General features: G+C 34.7%; 2 protein-coding genes across 2 annotated transcripts; both read right to left on the bottom strand.

Annotated features, from left to right (window-relative positions):
- Positions 1-3,681: 3,681 nt before the first annotated feature.
- On the bottom strand, positions 3,682-12,018 carry LOC148596772 (uncharacterized). The gene is given in 7 exon segments (XM_088564320.1): positions 3,682-5,668; positions 5,670-5,873; positions 5,875-6,314; positions 7,018-7,192; positions 7,493-8,818; positions 9,019-10,802; positions 10,941-12,018. Coding segments are annotated over 7 exon segments (6,885 nt in total). The 3' UTR covers positions 3,682-3,790.
- Positions 12,019-13,909: 1,891 nt separating this feature from the next.
- Positions 13,910-16,507, bottom strand: LOC148596771 (uncharacterized). Its single transcript, XM_088563163.1, has one exon. The coding sequence runs from the start codon at positions 16,394-16,396 to the stop codon at positions 14,330-14,332; it is 2,067 nt and encodes a 688-aa protein (XP_088419289.1). The 5' UTR covers positions 16,397-16,507; the 3' UTR covers positions 13,910-14,329.
- Between the last annotated feature and the right edge of the window lie 1,843 nt (positions 16,508-18,350).

Below are 18,350 nucleotides of genomic sequence, written 5' to 3'. Positions count from 1 at the left end.
AGTTGATAGTGAATATTATCTAGCCCACTAGCTGTATCGTGGGCTTTAGCCAGTGACGATTTTAGTTCCTCTATAGAAAATTGAGAGTTGTAAGATTCCGCATTATTTGACTTGAAGTTTAATTTTGTCTTTTCTGCAGATGATTTAATTTTTTGAAAATCCGGTTTGTAGTTAGATGAGGATGAATGTTTAGCGAATGTTTCAGCTAGCTTATTGGCGATATCTTTTTCGGTGGTTAGAGTGGTATTACCAACCTTAAGGTGTTTTACTGAAGAATTCGAATTTTTTCCTTTTACTTTTCTAATAAAATTCCATACTTTATTGAGGGGAGTGTGAGATTTAATACTAGAAACAAAATTTTTCCAAGAGGTTCGTCTGGCTTGTTTACATGTACGTCGAGCTTTTGATCGAAATATTCGGAAGTTTGACAGATTTGCTGGTGTAGGATTTTTGTCAAACCGGCGATGGGCCTTGTTGCGTTCTTCGATCGCTTTGTCGCACTCATCAGTAAACCATGGTTTACTAGGCCTTTTTGGATTTGTCGAGGTTTTAGGTATTGTTTTATTAGCAATTGATGTCAGTCTTTCATTAAATAATAAAATGGGATCTTCAACATCCTTCATCGCTTCTAATCGTAATTCTTCAAGACAGTGGGCTTCAAATGAAGCCCAATCTGCTTTCTCAAGTTTAAAACGAGGTTGACGTTTACACTAGAATTATCGACACTCGTCTCCAATTCAAGCGAATGATAAAAGAATCGGATCCCGGTTCCGAACAGGAACTGAATTACACTGAACGATCTAACGCGTGTAAGATTGCTATCAATGCCTGGTACGGCGTTTTGGGCAAGTCTGTCGGAAGACCAGGATTCCAAGCTGGTGTGACGGGTGGAGGACGAAGTGTGATCCACAACATACGTAAAACCCTGGACAACATATATGGCGACCGAATAGAGAAACAGTATGGTGACACGGACAGCGTGTTTATAACGTTTGTCAAGACGTACAAAGAAATATTGTCTATGACCACGGAAGAAGCCCATGCTTATTTTAACGGAAACGGTAAATCCACAACAACAGACGACGACGACAAGCAGATCATAACCCTAGATGCAATTGCGGACCTGTATAAGGAGGCTGATGATATAATGAATAAAAAAAGTCAAACTAAAAAGCACAAGGCTTGTTATAACGTTCATAAGTTTTGCAACAGATACATAGTACCCTTAATAAATGCCGGCACATTTGGAAACATAACAGTGGAACTGGAAAAAGTCATGATGGGATACATGCAGGTCGTACAAAAGAAATATCTGGCGTTTGATCCGCTAACCGACAAACTCGTAGTGCGTGGAATGAGCATTGTCACTTCGAATTCTTTTGTTGCCTCACAAAAGATTCTTGCCAAAATCAGCGAAATGATTCAAGCGGACGACAATACAATGCAAACAGTTGTTTGTTCGTTGTATCATTTCATTGGAGAAACGATAATACTGCCAAATTAAGAACAAGACAATCGACATTGGTGACATTTCAAAGAACAAGTCGCTTAACCGACATAAATTAAAGGGTAATGATGTAATTCGCTTTTGGTGTATTTTTCGGTAGAGCAAATTTTGGGAACTAGCTCTCAGGTGTTTGTGTAGAGGAGTTTTGTAGTAATGGTTGTTTGAGCCAGACGACAGAAACGACTCAAGGTCTTTGGTCGGTGGCCTGTTATAATAGAAAATAAAAGTTTGGTTCGTCCGATGCGTCATAAAAGTCCACATTTACAACAAATCATACATACAATAGTCAAACCAAAAATGCAAAATAACACAGACAATTTCATACAATTAAACATTCAGTTTCAACACTAAATTAAATAAGTTTTTCTCCTCATATTATAAATAACTTCCCCCTTTTCTGAAATAACATTTATTTAAAGTCACTACTTCCTATACTAATTATAACTTCAAACTTTCTTTAATTTTACCGTTTAATTATTATACTTGTTCTGAATATTTTCACTGTCTTTTTATTTCATTAATAATAATTTCTCCCTGAAAACTGTGCAATAACTGCTCCCTTCACTTGCAAAAACCGGAAGTGACCATATGACTTACAACTGTAACACAATATATTAACACTGACATTTTTAATCATTTATCAATGTGCATGATTAAAACATTACACCACAACACAACAACATATACATGTATTTACATAATGTGCACCTTAAATAAGAAATTGCCATATGCAGAACACAGAAAATATGACGTGTTCCCCTTTTGATGTAATTATTATTAATTCTTGATGAAAAGTAATCTTTTCGGAGCTTGAATGTAAACAACCATACATCGGAAAATATGCTTACCAGCTTTTGAGAAGCGTTCAGCCTTAGTTTTGGACATTGTGTCAGAAATACCTTGGCCGTAGCAATTTTCACCTTGACAGTGTCATTACAACAGATTATCTCCCTTTAAAAATTTTTGACATTACTTCTCATTTATAAATGTTGATGTCTTAATGCACATTTCATAAAGCAACTATAAAATGTTAATTATTTACAAATGTACCATATACTGAATGTAAACAGTAACTCTTACAGGTGGAATATCCAAACATGGATTAATTAAAGTTCCCTAACTCTTGTGCATAAACTGACAAAATCATTAAATGCAAATTAGAAGTGTAGAAGATATTTTACCGCGAATATTTAATTCCCTGAATACAAATTGAATAAAATTAAAATAAATGAATAAAAATATATAAAATATATAATTCACTAACCTGTTATAATAGAAAATAAAAGTTTGGTTTAAAACTTTATTTTCGTCCGATGCGTCATAAAAGTGCCGCACCGGACGGAACATTTCTTTTTATATGGAATTAAGGCCTAAATTCAAAATCAACCAATAAAAATAAAGAAATAATTTCGTACCTAAGGAAACGTGTAGGAATATAAAAAATATACTATTTCCTTTGCGGAACAAAGGTTGTGATGTGGTATTAATCTCCCATGTGTTTGTCACCTGTTCAATCTTAAGTAACACAATGGGCTTAATTAGATAGTTCATTTTACATCCGGATTAAGAATGTTTGGGAACAAAGGATTGACCCTAGAGTAAATAACTTCTACTAACACTCAAAAGATAATTTGACAACTTAGACTTAATTGTACAAATTTGATAAAAATGCCTTCAATAAGTAATATTTACAACAATGAAAAGCTAAATTATGAAACAAACTGAAACATAAAACGCAACACAATTTCCTTCAGAAATTGTGCTATAATTTATTTACACATATTATTTAGAATATAAAACAAATGAATTTTAAAGGAAATTCTGACTTTATATTAAAACAAGAAAATCTCCCTTACTATAATTCCCCTGTGCTCCAACTGCTTTGGACCCCAAAGCTAAATTATGAAACTAACCATCCTACCATTATAGCTATGTGTCCGTCATTTGTGAAGCATCCCCTGTCTTGCAGGTGATAGCATTAACCATCCGTCTGTACATGTCAACTATAAGGAAGAAGGGAAGTTAATCTGCCAAGTATCATGATAAATAACTTTTAAATAGAAAAAAAAAATATGGGATAGAACTGGTTGATCTTTTAGTACCAGGTTCAGTTAAATTGTCTGAAACATATAAAAGAAGATGGTAATGCATAATATATATATAAGAGACATAAAATGAAACAAACAATACTATAACACAATTATAACAAAATTTGAACATAATGTAATTGTATCAAAATTTTAGTATTGCAGATCAAGGTTTCACAAATGTACTGAATGTAGCTTACAATTGTGGATATAATGTCGATCCTTCTTTTACATCAATATCGTTAACATTTTTAGATTGATCAACTTGTTGGTTTTGTAACAAGGAGAGATAACCATGGTGAATAATAACAACATAAGCACAAAATGGCTGACTCAAAATTATTTTTAGTTTACGCCAAGTGAAAAAGTCAACATCAATAGCAGAAGGAACAGCAATAGACTGTCCTGTTAGTTTGTTTGTAATTTTAAAATTTCTCCATGTAGTAAACAATTTGCATGAAGGAAATGATGACATAGTTACCCGTGGGATATTTGGCGTGGTAATATCCCAGTAAGATGGGCACAGAGATAATGATACAACTGGCACAATAACACAATTCCCCCCAGAGGTAATTTCTAAAGCTATGATAGTAGCTTTTTTCGACTTCTTTTTATAAACAAATATCATAATAATGACCAACAATACAAGAACAGTTATACTTAGTACTACAGAAGCATGAATCCATGAAAATTCAGAAGAAATAAAATTGTTTATAATATTGGTTTCATCATCAGCAGAGTTTTGACGAGTAGTCGGGGCATGATAAATAAAGGAAGGCACAGTTTGTGACTTAGCTTGGGACACTTGTTGTAAAATAAACATGGCAGTTGCCATTTTTCTTACTTTGTAAAATAAGCAAATACAAGTAATAAATGACAAAAATCCAATGGTAAATGTAATAAAAATCAAAATTGCATTTAAATCTGGCCACTCAGATTGTAGTTGGATGTCCCCTGTTAGCAGTGGTTCTGTTAATGTTTGAAAAATTTGTGCATCCTTCTTTGCAGCTAGTGCCATCTTTTTAAGATTTAAGTGTTGTTCTGTATCTGCTGCAAGTAAGTTTGACATGTTGTGTGAATATATTCTAAAATCAGGTACCTCAAGTGTGACCTGTGATGGAAATGTAGTGTCCCCTAACAGATGTTTTAGTCTGTCCTCATCAAAAAACTGTGTCAATAATGCAAGATTTACTGGATGAAGCACTGAAAAATCTGATGTATCATTTGTTGGATAAAGTGATTTTTCACTGTAACACTCAACTAACCTTGGTGCAAAGTAAATAGTTCTAGAAGACAAAGAACATTTGCAAGGAATGTTAACAATGCACAGAGAACAAGGTGGTATTAATGTTTGGTGATCAGGGCAATTTAGTGTAATGGTATTGTTATTTCGGTAGACCAAAACAGAAGTGGGTGTCAATTCAACAATATTAGTAATAAGATGGTTATGAAAGAACCTGAAATTACAGTGCTTGTTAACTAAGTCCACATCATTGTTAAATAATGCAATGTTGCACCCTGGAACCTGTGTTGGTGTAAGTGCTACATTAAACGGACAGAAAATTGTCTGACCATGCACACAATTAGTAAGATCATCAGTAGTCAGAGTGGTATAATAGTCGTGACTGTTAGTAACAGCTAAGTAGTTAGCAAGGGAAACAAGCTTGGTAGCATGCTTGGATGTGTGGTTTATTGGGACAGGCATGGATATTATTTTGTACAAGTTTAGGGGTTTGGTATGTGAAGAAACAGGAAAACGTAGTGTTATGTAAAGTGCAGAGTGGTTTCGAGCAAACAGGAAATTAGAATGGGTATAGTAGTAAGAAGGATTAAAGTGTGTCAAATAAAAGCCTGGGTGTGACTCTGTTAGTATTCTTTGGATTTTGTGCAAGGTTTGAGTTAGCATGTGCTTTGGTATTAGAAAAGGAGAGATTCTACCTTCAACTAAGCTTTGAATACTTGATTGCAGTTGATTTAGCTTCTCTCTCAAAATGTTACCATTATTAACAAGGTTAATTAATATAATTGACATGTTACTCATAGATTGCTGAAAAGAAGACATAGTTTTATAAAAAATTATGTGTAACTTTTTGTATGTGTTCTGCATTTTGTTGTATGCCCTTCATCAAGTTAGATGTTCTGTTGTCAACTAGATTCATAAAGGATGACAAGTGTTCACCATGTTGATGTAATGCATTTGCAAACATGCGTGTCCTTGCATTTAAAGCATTTATGTGGTTAGCTAACAGGTTGACATCCCCCATTGTGGCTAATCCAAAAAATACCTTTGGCCAAGTTGCCAATAAAAGGTAAAAGAGACCTCGATAAACGAGTTTCCTTAAAAATATTTGACTGTGGCACCAGAGTGTGAATTGACCGAATCGTTTGTAATAACTGTGATTCAGTTGAATCATGTAAAAAGTGAATAAAATTTAACATATTATTAAGTGATGAACATTCATGAATTGTTTGGTTACACATCGACATCCTTGTCAGCCTAACATCTTTTGGTAAATCAATTCTGAATGTATGTAACCATGACTCAGATGCCAGGTACAAAAATGATTGTTTCTTGAAAACAACACCATAGTTTATTCTTTGCACGAGACCTTTATCTTGTTCTGTCTTCTGGGCTTTGACATATGTGGGTTTGTTCATCAGAACGGTTACAAGGACCATGATCATAAGGAAGAGACTCCGTTGAATTGTCCAAAATTTACCTACAACGAGACAAAATGGAAAAAAAATTAATGTGATGTTGAGTCGGGTGTATGTTGATCAGACATACAATAGCACTATATACTCACAACAAGTTGTGAAACGGTGACCACAACACATTATTTTTAGAAAATGAAATGAATTCCTGTATTTTTGAGAAAAATTGCCAAAATAATCGAAAGAACTTGAAAAATAGTATATGGACGCCCTGGACAATTCATCAAAATCTATGACCTTTAAATCATACATTGGGTCAGCATATCTGATTTCATGGAACAACCCTTATTATTATTTTGTTTTATTATTATTATTAATATTATAATTACATGTATTATGTTTTTTTTTTCTACTACTATTTGCTTTGAATATAATTCTTGACATAATTTTATATCATTTCCGAAATTAATGATATCTTGTTATATTTATCTACAAATGTATAACTGTTAACAGTAATTTTGAATTTCTACCTAAATTGAATTTGCCTTGATTTATTTTTGAAACAAGTTTTCCTTCTTGTTCCTTTACTGGTATACCTGTTGTTTAACTGAACAAGTATATCAGCATTAAAACTCTCATTTGGTTCCCATGAAGAAGAACCATCCGCCCATTCAACTTTAAATTCTCGTCTCCCTCGTCTAAACCTAGCACCAGCTATTTTATTATAATTATATTCTGTAATTTCCCTATTTTGATTTTCATGCCTACCCTGTACCTGAGGTTGAGGAGGTTGAGGAGGGGTTGGAGGAGGTTGATTATTTACAACCTGATCTTGTGGATCAACTTGATCTGGTTGAATTTGATTCTGATCCTCATTATCATCCACAAGATCCTCTTCATTTGGATTCCTTATGTCCAATTGGTCACTTGGGTCATTATAATGCTTTAAATGACAAGCATTTATAAGTGACTTATGGACCTTTTGAGTCCTAAGATCCAAAAGCTTGTACGTGTAGTTTGGACCTTTTTGTGTTATGAGGTACGGTCCTTCAAATTTGTCATATAATTTGTGAGACTGACCGACAGGAACCTTGTTGATGGCTTTTAGAACTCGGTTACCAACTTTAAAATCAGGAATTTTGGCTTTTTGATCATGAAGAGCTTTACTTTTTTCTTTATGAATTTTGTCATTTTTGGTTGCAATTTCATGCACAATTTGAAGATGTTCTTTTATTTCTTTCACATGATCTTTTGCCGATTGGCCTAAATTGTCTTTTGGTGTAAGAGCAATATCAAATGGTAAATTCATGTCTTCCCCAAACATCATGTGAAAGGGTGAATACTCCACTGAATTGGAGCATGGTGATTTTCTAAAAGCCATCATCACACTTGATAAATACAGTGGCCATTTATCTTGATTTTTCTCACAATAAATTCGCAGGGATTGCGCAATGGTGGAATTTTGTCGTTCCACCAACCCATTTGTTCTTGGATGGTACGACGATGTGTGATGCTGAGTAATATCGAAAATTTCGCACATTGATTGCACTAACTGTGACATGAATGATCTCCCTCTATCCGAAAAAAGAACCCTCATTGCTCCATAACGGCAAATAATTTCATTATAAATAACTCTTGCAATTTCCTTTGACTCTTGGGATTTCAAAGGAAATGCTTCTGGCCACCTTGTAAACGAGTCAATGGCAAGAAGAATGTACTGATAGCCTTCTGGGCTTTTTTGAATAGGGCCGAGAATGTCAATTTGCCATCGTTCAAATCTTCCTACTTCTGGCATTGCAGTTAGAGGAGGGTTGAACGTGTTAAAATTTCTTTTTGCCATTTGACAACGGTTACAATGCTTTACATATTGCTCAACATCACCATATATGGTAGACCACCAATACTTGCATTTAATCGCCGCATGCGTCTTAGAGATGCCCATATGGCCACCACCAGCCATCCCATCATGATAGCTGCGTAGAAGGTCTGGGCGTAAAGCATTTGGTATACAAAGTTGTTTTATATATTTCTTGTCCTCCTGCTGACCCTTGCACCTGCGTTGACCTAAATGGTAGAGTAAACCATTCATTATTTCATAATGCTCAGCTTCTGACACACATTTACGTCTGTCTTTTTCATTGTCTGGCAGGGTACCATTTGTTAGATAATCTACAATAAATTTAAAATCTTGGCTGTCTTTTTGCATCTGAAATAAAGTTTGACTGTCAGTTAGCACTTCATTTATTGGTGTTGTCTGTATAACACCAATAATTGGTGGTTCTTCACCTGGACGGAAGAAACGGATTTCAGTGTACTCTGTTTGACCCTTATTAGGATTGTCTGAAAGAGAAGGTTCTGTCATATTTTCTACTAGTTCTGAAACTGAATTTACTGTTTGCTGTTGATCTGATGGAACTTCTTGTTCACTGACTGTGTCTGAAACAGAAGAAACTTGTGTATCATTATTTTCAGGATACTCACGTCTGCTCAAAGCATCTGCAACAAAATTGGCTTTTCCAGGTTTGTGAACAATGTCAAAATTATACTGCTGTAATTTAATGGACCAACGCTGGAGACGCGCATCTTTTGAATTATATAAAAAGCAAAGAGCCCTGTGGTCAGTGTACACAGTAAACTTACCAGATGATAAGTATGTATGATACGCACGGACACCACAAAGAATAGCAAGACATTCTTTGTCTGTGGTGTTCCATTTTCGCTCTGCTTTATTCAGTGAGCGACCACCATATGCAATGACATGTTCCTTACCATCTGAGAAACTTGTCCCAGAATATAGCCAATTGCTTTATCTGAAGCATCACATGTCAAAATAAACTTTTTGGAACTGTCTGGATAAGACAAAATAGGAGCCGAAATCAGCTTTTCCTTTAAAATGTTAAAAGCTTCCTCACATTTCTCAGTCCAACAGAATTTCTTGTCTTTGGACATGAGTGCATTGAGGGGAGCTGCAATTTTTGAGAAATCTGGGATAAATTTCCTATAATAATTGGCCATACCAATAAACGATCTGACCTGTGTTTGTGTTGTGGGTCTTGGAAAGCTTTTAACAGCATCAGTCTTTTCTGGGTCTACCTCAACTCCATTTTTTGAAATAATATGTCCTAGAAATTTTAACTTTTTCACTGCAAAGTGGCACTTGTCAGGGTGTAATTTGAGATTGAATTTTTCCAAACGTTCAAAAACTTGTGCCAAGTGAGATAAATGGTTCTCAAAGGTGTCACTAAAGATTAAAATGTCATCAACATAGACCAGAACTGACTTCCAATTTAACCCACGAAGTATTGATGTCATCAAAGTCTGAAAACTGATTGGCGCATTTGTCAATCCGAATGGCATACGGGTCCATTCGTACACACCATTCTGTGTGATAAAAGCAGCCTTGTTCTTAGAAGATGGGTCTAATGGAATTTGCCAAAAACCAGACCTCATATCGACCGATGAAAAATACCTTGCCTTTGCATCACCTATTGCATCAAAGACACTCTCTAAATGAGGCAAAGGGAAAGACATAGGAATAGTAATTTTGTTGAGACGTCGATAATCGACTGCAAAGCGAAATTCATTATTTTTCTTTCGCACTAAAACAACAGGTGAATGCCAAACAGAATTTGATGGCTCAATAATACCATTTTGAAGCATCTCCTCAACCTGCCTATCTATCTCTTTTCGGTTGTGAGCTGAAGTTCTATAACTTGGTAAAGTTACAGGTTTAGCCCCAGGTACAGTTTCAATTTGGTGCGAGTAAGCATTTGTTACTCCAAGTTCACTCAAGTCTTTTGCAAAAACCTTTTTATGTTTGATTAATAAACTAAGAAGTTCCTTCTTTTGGCTTTCATTTAAATCTGAATTTGTGAAATCAAATTTTAAAGTTTTTGACTCATCAGACTTTGACTTTGATTTGTCACTTATAGCAACCTCTGTGTCTAAAGGTAAAACATCAGCCTCATTAATTGCTACTACATCTGCAAGGACTTGTCTTTTTGGTAACACAATGTCCTTGTAAGTAGGGTTGAGTAGTTTCATCATGGCTTTACCTTTGTTTACAGATACTACACACTTGGCAGCTACAAGATGTTTGATGGTCAATGTGGGCTTAGGTTCTAAAATAACTTGTGACCCATGATGATGTTTTGAAACTGAAACCGAAATAACTGTTTCTGACATTTTTGGTATAACAACAGATTCAACTGTTCTAGCTAAACCTGCTGCTTCATAAATAGCAGACACTAAGCTCACATTGTCATCTTCAATGTGGAGGGTTTTTGTTCCACAGTTTATTACTGCCTTGTAAAAGTGACAGAAATCTTCCCCCAGTATTAAAGAGTGATGGATATTTTCAATAACATGAAAAGGATATTCCAAAGCTTTACCTCCAATTTTTACCTCTAAAACAACTCTGCCAAGTACAAGTAATCTATCACCACCTACTCCTTTTATAACATTATATTTTGATTCATGCATTTGTGACTTAGCATAACATGTTTTGTCAAAAAACTCTTTACTGACAACACTAATTGATGCCCCAGTGTCAACTAAAGCAAAAGTTTTCTTATCCCCAATATGCACTTCAGTTGTATTCCTGTGCAAAGGCATTGTAAAATTTACATCTGCACAGTCATTATCTCTGTGCCTATCTCCAGACGGGTGTCTAAAGATAGGCGCGCACCCCTAATTCCTATTACCATTCACCATGTTTGCAGGGTTATACCAACAAGCCGCCCTAATATGTCCCCTTCTTTTACATTCAGTACAAGTTTCAAATCTTGCCAAACATTGATTCCTTGATCTACAATACTCACGATTACAACGGGAACATTTGGTATTGTGGTTCTGTTGTCTGTTTTGTGGCATTGGTCTGTAGCGATTAAAATTGTCTTGTCTTGGTCTGCTACCTCCTTGATTTGGATTACCACGTCTATACTGATTTTGCTCCGTCGGTTGGTGTCTGAATCGGCCCTGATCACTAATTGCTGCCATAACTGCTTCATTACCAGCTTTCAGTTCATTTATTTGTCCTATCAGATCTCTAATGACTGCATTTACATCACCTGCGGGTTGTGTTTTTGTCACAAGTAATGTCATCTCTGCCCTACAGGCTCGCACGCGAAGATCTTCCATGTTGACTGGATCCTGTGGAATCACTATGTTTGCCAAGGCTGGTTTTAGTCCTCTCATAGCTTTGGTCATCAATGAATTCTCAGTGACATCAGCATCAGCAAACTGTTTTAAAACCCTGTGAATATAGTCGTCCACTGTCTCCTGTTCGCCTTGAGAAATATCCATTAGCTCCACATTTAGCTGTGTTGGTCGAAATCTTTTCAAAAATGCCTCTTTTAGTAGATTGAAGGATTTTTTTATACTGTCGTTCAGATTGTTATACCAATATTCCGCATTCCCTTCAAGGTAACAAGGAAAATACTGGCATATCCTGGCTTCTGTAAGTCCTTGTAAAGTCATGTAAGTCAGGAATGACTTCCACCATTGCACAACAGAACCTTTACCACTAAATTTTCTCACTGGCATTAAATGCGGTGGTACCGGCATTTGAAATTGTGGCAATGGCTGTTGTAGCTGTGTAGCAGCAGTTGCTGCAATTGGCTGCACTTGGGGAGTTACCTCAGTTCTGGTCACTACAGGAGGATCTTGTCTTCTTGCAGTGTCACTTGTTTCATCCACCCTGCCATCATCATTGGTCTCCATCTCCTGGTGGACTTCAATGGTCTGGTTAATGGGTGCTCCTACAGGCATATTTTCGACTGTTCCAGAAGATCTTAACCAATATGCCATACACCGACACCTGACTCCGGGATTTTAAGTCCTCCACCACTTGATGTAATACGCTTTTGGTGTATTTTTCGGTAGAGCAAATTTTGGGAACTAGCTCTCAGGTGTTTGTGTAGAGGAGTTTTGTAGTAATGGTTGTTTGAGCCAGACGACAGAAACGACTCAAGGTCTTTGGTCGGTGGCCTGTTATAATAGAAAATAAAAGTTTGGTTTAAAACTTTATTTTCGTCCGATGCGTCATAAAAGTCCACATTTACAACAAATCATACATACAATAGTCAAACCAAAAATGCAAAATAACACAGACAATTTCATACAATTAAACATTCAGTTTCAACACTAAATTAAATAAGTTTTTCTCCTCATATTATAAATAACTTCCCCCTTTTCTGAAATAACATTTATTTAAAGTCACTACTTCCTATACTAATTATAACTTCAAACTTTCTTTAATTTTACCGTTTAATTATTATACTTGTTCTGAATATTTTCACTGTCTTTTTATTTCATTAATAATAATTTCTCCCTGAAAACTGTGCAATAACTGCTCCCTTCACTTGCAAAAACCGGAAGTGACCATATGACTTACAACTGTAACACAATATATTAACACTGACATTTTTAATCATTTATCAATGTGCATGATTAAAACATTACACCACAACACAACAACATATACATGTATTTACATAATGTGCACCTTAAATAAGAAATTGCCATATGCAGAACACAGAAAATATGACGTGTTCCCCTTTTGATGTAATTATTATTAATTCTTGATGAAAAGTAATCTTTTCGGAGCTTGAATGTAAACAACCATACATCGGAAAATATGCTTACCAGCTTTTGAGAAGCGTTCAGCCTTAGTTTTGGACATTGTGTCAGAAATACCTTGGCCGTAGCAATTTTCACCTTGACAGTGTCATTACAACAGATTATCTCCCTTTAAAAATTTTTGACATTACTTCTCATTTATAAATGTTGATGTCTTAATGCACATTTCATAAAGCAACTATAAAATGTTAATTATTTACAAATGTACCATATACTGAATGTAAACAGTAACTCTTACAGGTGGAATATCCAAACATGGATTAATTAAAGTTCCCTAACTCTTGTGCATAAACTGACAAAATCATTAAATGCAAATTAGAAGTGTAGAAGATATTTTACCGCGAATATTTAATTCCCTGAATACAAATTGAATAAAATTAAAATAAATGAATAAAAATATATAAAATATATAATTCACTAACCTGTTATAATAGAAAATAAAAGTTTGGTTTAAAACTTTATTTTCGTCCGATGCGTCATAAAAGTGCCGCACCGGACGGAACATTTCTTTTTATATGGAATTAAGGCCTAAATTCAAAATCAACCAATAAAAATAAAGAAATAATTTCGTACCTAAGGAAACGTGTAGGAATATAAAAAATATACTATTTCCTTTGCGGAACAAAGGTTGTGATGTGGTATTAATCTCCCATGTGTTTGTCACCTGTTCAATCTTAAGTAACACAATGGGCTTAATTAGATAGTTCATTTTACATCCGGATTAAGAATGTTTGGGAACAAAGGATTGACCCTAGAGTAAATAACTTCTACTAACACTCAAAAGATAATTTGACAACTTAGACTTAATTGTACAAATTTGATAAAAATGCCTTCAATAAGTAATATTTACAACAATGAAAAGCTAAATTATGAAACAAACTGAAACATAAAACGCAACACAATTTCCTTCAGAAATTGTGCTATAATTTATTTACACATATTATTTAGAATATAAAACAAATGAATTTTAAAGGAAATTCTGACTTTATATTAAAACAAGAAAATCTCCCTTACTATAATTCCCCTGTGCTCCAACTGCTTTGGACCCCAAAGCTAAATTATGAAACTAACCATCCTACCATTATAGCTATGTGTCCGTCATTTGTGAAGCATCCCCTGTCTTGCAGGTGATAGCATTAACCATCCGTCTGTACATGTCAACTATAAGGAAGAAGGGAAGTTAATCTGCCAAGTATCATGATAAATAACTTTTAAATAGAAAAAAAAAATATGGGATAGAACTGGTTGATCTTTTAGTACCAGGTTCAGTTAAATTGTCTGAAACATATAAAAGAAGATGGTAATACATAATATATATATAAGAGACATAAAATGAAACAAACAATACTATAACACAATTATAACAAAATTTGAACATAATGTAATTGTATCAAAATTTTAGTATTGCAGATCAAGGTTTCACAAATGTACTGAATGTAGCTTACAATTGTGGATATAATGTCGATCCTTCTTTTACATCAATATCGTTAACATTTTTAGATTGATCAACTTGTTGGTTTTGTAACAAGGAGAGATAACCATGGTGAATAATAACAACATAAGCACAAAATGGCTGACTCAAAATTATTTTTAGTTTACGCCAAGTGAAAAAGTCAACATCAATAGCAGAAGGAACAGCAATAGACTGTCCTGTTAGTTTGTTTGTAATTTTAAAATTTCTCCATGTAGTAAACAATTTGCATGAAGGAAATGATGACATAGTTACCCGTGGGATATTTGGCGTGGTAATATCCCAGCAAGATGGGCACAGAGATAATGATACAACTGGCACAATAACACAATTCCCCCCAGAGGTAATTTCTAAAGCTATGATAGTAGCTTTTTTCGACTTCTTTTTATAAACAAATATCATAATAATGACCAACAATACAAGAACAGTTATACTTAGTACTACAGAAGCATGAATCCATGAAAATTCAGAAGAAATACAATTGTTTATAATATTGGTTTCATCATCAGCAGAGTTTTGACGAGTAGTCGGGGCATGATAAATAAAGGAAGGCACAGTTTGTGACTTAGCTTGGGACACTTGTTGTAAAATAAACATGGCAGTTGCCATTTTTCTTACTTTGTAAAATAAGCAAATACAAGTAATAAATGACAAAAATCCAATGGTAAATGTAATAAAAATCAAAATTGCATTTAAATCTGGCCACTCAGATTGTAGTTGGATGTCCCCTGTTAGCAGTGGTTCTGTTAATGTTTGAAAAATTTGTGCATCCTTCTTTGCAGCTAGTGCCATCTTTTTAAGATTTAAGTGTTGTTCTGTATCTGCTGCAAGTAAGTTTGACATGTTGTGTGAATATATTCTAAAATCAGGTACCTCAAGTGTGACCTGTGATGGAAATGTAGTGTCCCCTAACAGATGTTTTAGTCTGTCCTCATCAAAAAACTGTGTCAATAATGCAAGATTTACTGGATGAAGCACTGAAAAATCTGATGTATCATTTGTTGGATAAAGTGATTTTTCACTGTAACACTCAACTAACCTTGGTGCAAAGTAAATAGTTCTAGAAGACAAAGAACATTTGCAAGGAATGTTAACAATGCATAGAGAACAAGGTGGTATTAATGTTTGGTGATCAGGGCAATTTAGTGTAATGGTATTGTTATTTCGGTAGACCAAAACAGAAGTGGGTGTCAATTCAACAATATTAGTAATAAGATGGTTATGAAAGAACCTGAAATTACAGTGCTTGTTAACTAAGTCCACATCATTGTTAAATAATGCAATGGTGCACCCTGGAACCTGTGTTGGTGTAAGTGCTACATTAAACGGACAGAAAATTGTCTGACCATGCACACAATTAGTAAGATCATCAGTAGTCAGAGTGGTATAATAGTCGTGACTGTTAGTAACAGCTAAGTAGTTAGCAAGGGAAACAAGCTTGGTAGCATGCTTGGATGTGTGGTTTATTGGGACAGGCATGGATATTATTTTGTACAAGTTTAGGGGTTTGGTATGTGAAGAAACAGGAAAACGTAGTGTTATGTAAAGTGCAGAGTGGTTTCGAGCAAACAGGAAATTAGAATGGGTATAGTAGTAAGAAGGATTAAAGTGTGTCAAATAAAAGCCTGGGTGTGACTCTGTTAGTATTCTTTGGATTTTGTGCAAGGTTTGAGTTAGCATGTGCTTTGGTATTAGAAAAGGAGAGATTCTACCTTCAACTAAGCTTTGAATACTTGATTGCAGTTGATTTAGCTTCTCTCTCAAAATGTTACCATTATTAACAAGGTTAATTAATATAATTGACATGTTACTCATAGATTGCTGAAAAGAAGACATAGTTTTATAAAAATTATGTGTAACTTTTTGTATGTGTCCTGCATTTTGTTGTATGCCCTTCATCAAGTTAGATGTTCTGTTGTCAACTAGATTCATAAAGGATGACAAGTGTTCACCATGTTGATGTAATGCATTTGCAAACATGCGTGTCCTTGCATTTAAAGCATTTATGTGGTTAGCTAACAGGTTGACATCCCCCATTGTGGCTAATCCAAAAAATACCTTTGGCCAAGTTGCCAATAAAAGGTAAAAGAGACCTCGATAAACGAGTTTCCTTAAAAATATTTGACTGTGGCACCAGAGTGTGAATTGACCGAATCGTTTGTAATAACTGTGATTCAGTTGAATCATGTAAAAAGTGAATAAAATTTAACATATTATTAAGTGATGAACATTCATGAATTGTTTGGTTACACATCGACATCCTTGTCAGCCTAACATCTTTTGGTAAATCAATTCTGAATGTATGTAACCATGACTCAGATGCCAGGTACAAAAATGATTGTTTCTTGAAAACAACACCATAGTTTATTCTTTGCACGAGACCTTTATCTTGTTCTGTCTTCTGGGCTTTGACATATGTGGGTTTGTTCATCAGAACGGTTACAAGGACCATGATCATAAGGAAGAGACTCCGTTGAATTGTCCAAAATTTACCTACAACGAGACAAAATGGAAAAAAAATTAATGTGATGTTGAGTCGGGTGTATGTTGATCAGACATACAATAGCACTATATACTCACAACAAGTTGTGAAACGGTGACCACAACACATTATTTTTAGAAAATGAAATGAATTCCTGTATTTTTGAGAAAAATTGCCAAAATAATCGAAAGAACTTGAAAAATAGTATATGGACGCCCTGGACAATTCATCAAAATCTATGACCTTTAAATCATACATTGGGTCAGCATATCTGATTTCATGGAACAACCCTTATTATTATTTTGTTTTATTATTATTATTAATATTATAATTACATGTATTATGTTTTTTTTTCTACTACTATTTGCTTTGAATATAATTCTTGACATAATTTTATATCATTTCCGAAATTAATGATATCTTGTTATATTTATCTACAAATGTATAACTGTTAACAGTAATTTTGAATTTCTACCTAAATTGAATTTGCCTTGATTTATTTTTGAAACAAGTTTTCCTTCTTGTTCCTTTACTGGTATACCTGTTGTTTAACTGAACAAGTATATCAGCATTAAAACTCTCATTTGGTTCCCATGAAGAAGAACCATCCGCCCATTCAACTTTAAATTCTCGTCTCCCTCGTCTAAACCTAGCACCAGCTATTTTATTATAATTATATTCTGTAATTTCCCTATTTTGATTTTCATGCCTACCCTGTACCTGAGGTTGAGGAGGTTGAGGAGGGGTTGGAGGAGGTTGATTATTTACAACCTGATCTTGTGGATCAACTTGATCTGGTTGAATTTGATTCTGATCCTCATTATCATCCACAAGATCCTCTTCATTTGGATTCCTTATGTCCAATTGGTCACTTGGGTCATTATAATGCTTTAAATGACAAGCATTTATGAGTGACTTATGGACCTTTTGAGTCCTAAGATCCAAAAGCTTGTACGTGTAGTTTGGACCTTTTTGTGTTATGAGGTACGGTCCTTCAAATTTGTCATATAATTTGTGAGACTGACCGACAGGAACCTTGTTGATGGCTTTTAGAACTCGGTTACCAACTTTAAAATCAGGAATTTTGGCTTTTTGATCATGAAGAGCTTTACTTTTTTCTTTATGAATTTTGTCATTTTTGGTTGCAATTTCATGCACAATTTGAAGATGTTCTTTTATTTCTTTCACATGATCTTTTGCCGATTGGCCTAAATTGTCTTTTGGTGTAAGAGCAATATCAAATGGTAAATTCATGTCTTCCCCAAACATCATGTGAAAGGGTGAATACTCCACTGAATTGGAGCATGGTGATTTTCTAAAAGCCATCATCACACTTGATAAATACAGTGGCCATTTATCTTGATTTTTCTCACAATAAATTCGCAGGGATTGCGCAATGGTGGAATTTTGTCGTTCCACCAACCCATTTGTTCTTGGATGGTACGACGATGTGTGATGCTGAGTAATATCGAAAATTTCGCACATTGATTGCACTAACTGTGACATGAA

Source organism: Perna viridis, chromosome 15, assembly GCF_037379345.1.
Source record: "Perna viridis isolate PV_CMFRI_1.1 ecotype Kerala chromosome 15, ASM3737934v1, whole genome shotgun sequence".
Lineage (NCBI taxonomy): Eukaryota > Metazoa > Mollusca > Bivalvia > Mytilida > Mytilidae > Perna > Perna viridis.
Note: the sequence above shows the minus strand (reverse complement) of the source record. Positions and strands in the feature narration are given on the sequence as shown.

Excerpts from the sequence above, each read along its gene's own strand:
- LOC148596771 (XM_088563163.1), bottom strand. The coding sequence starts at position 16,396 with ATGGGGGATGTCAACCTGTTAGCTAACCACATAAATGCTTTAAATGCA.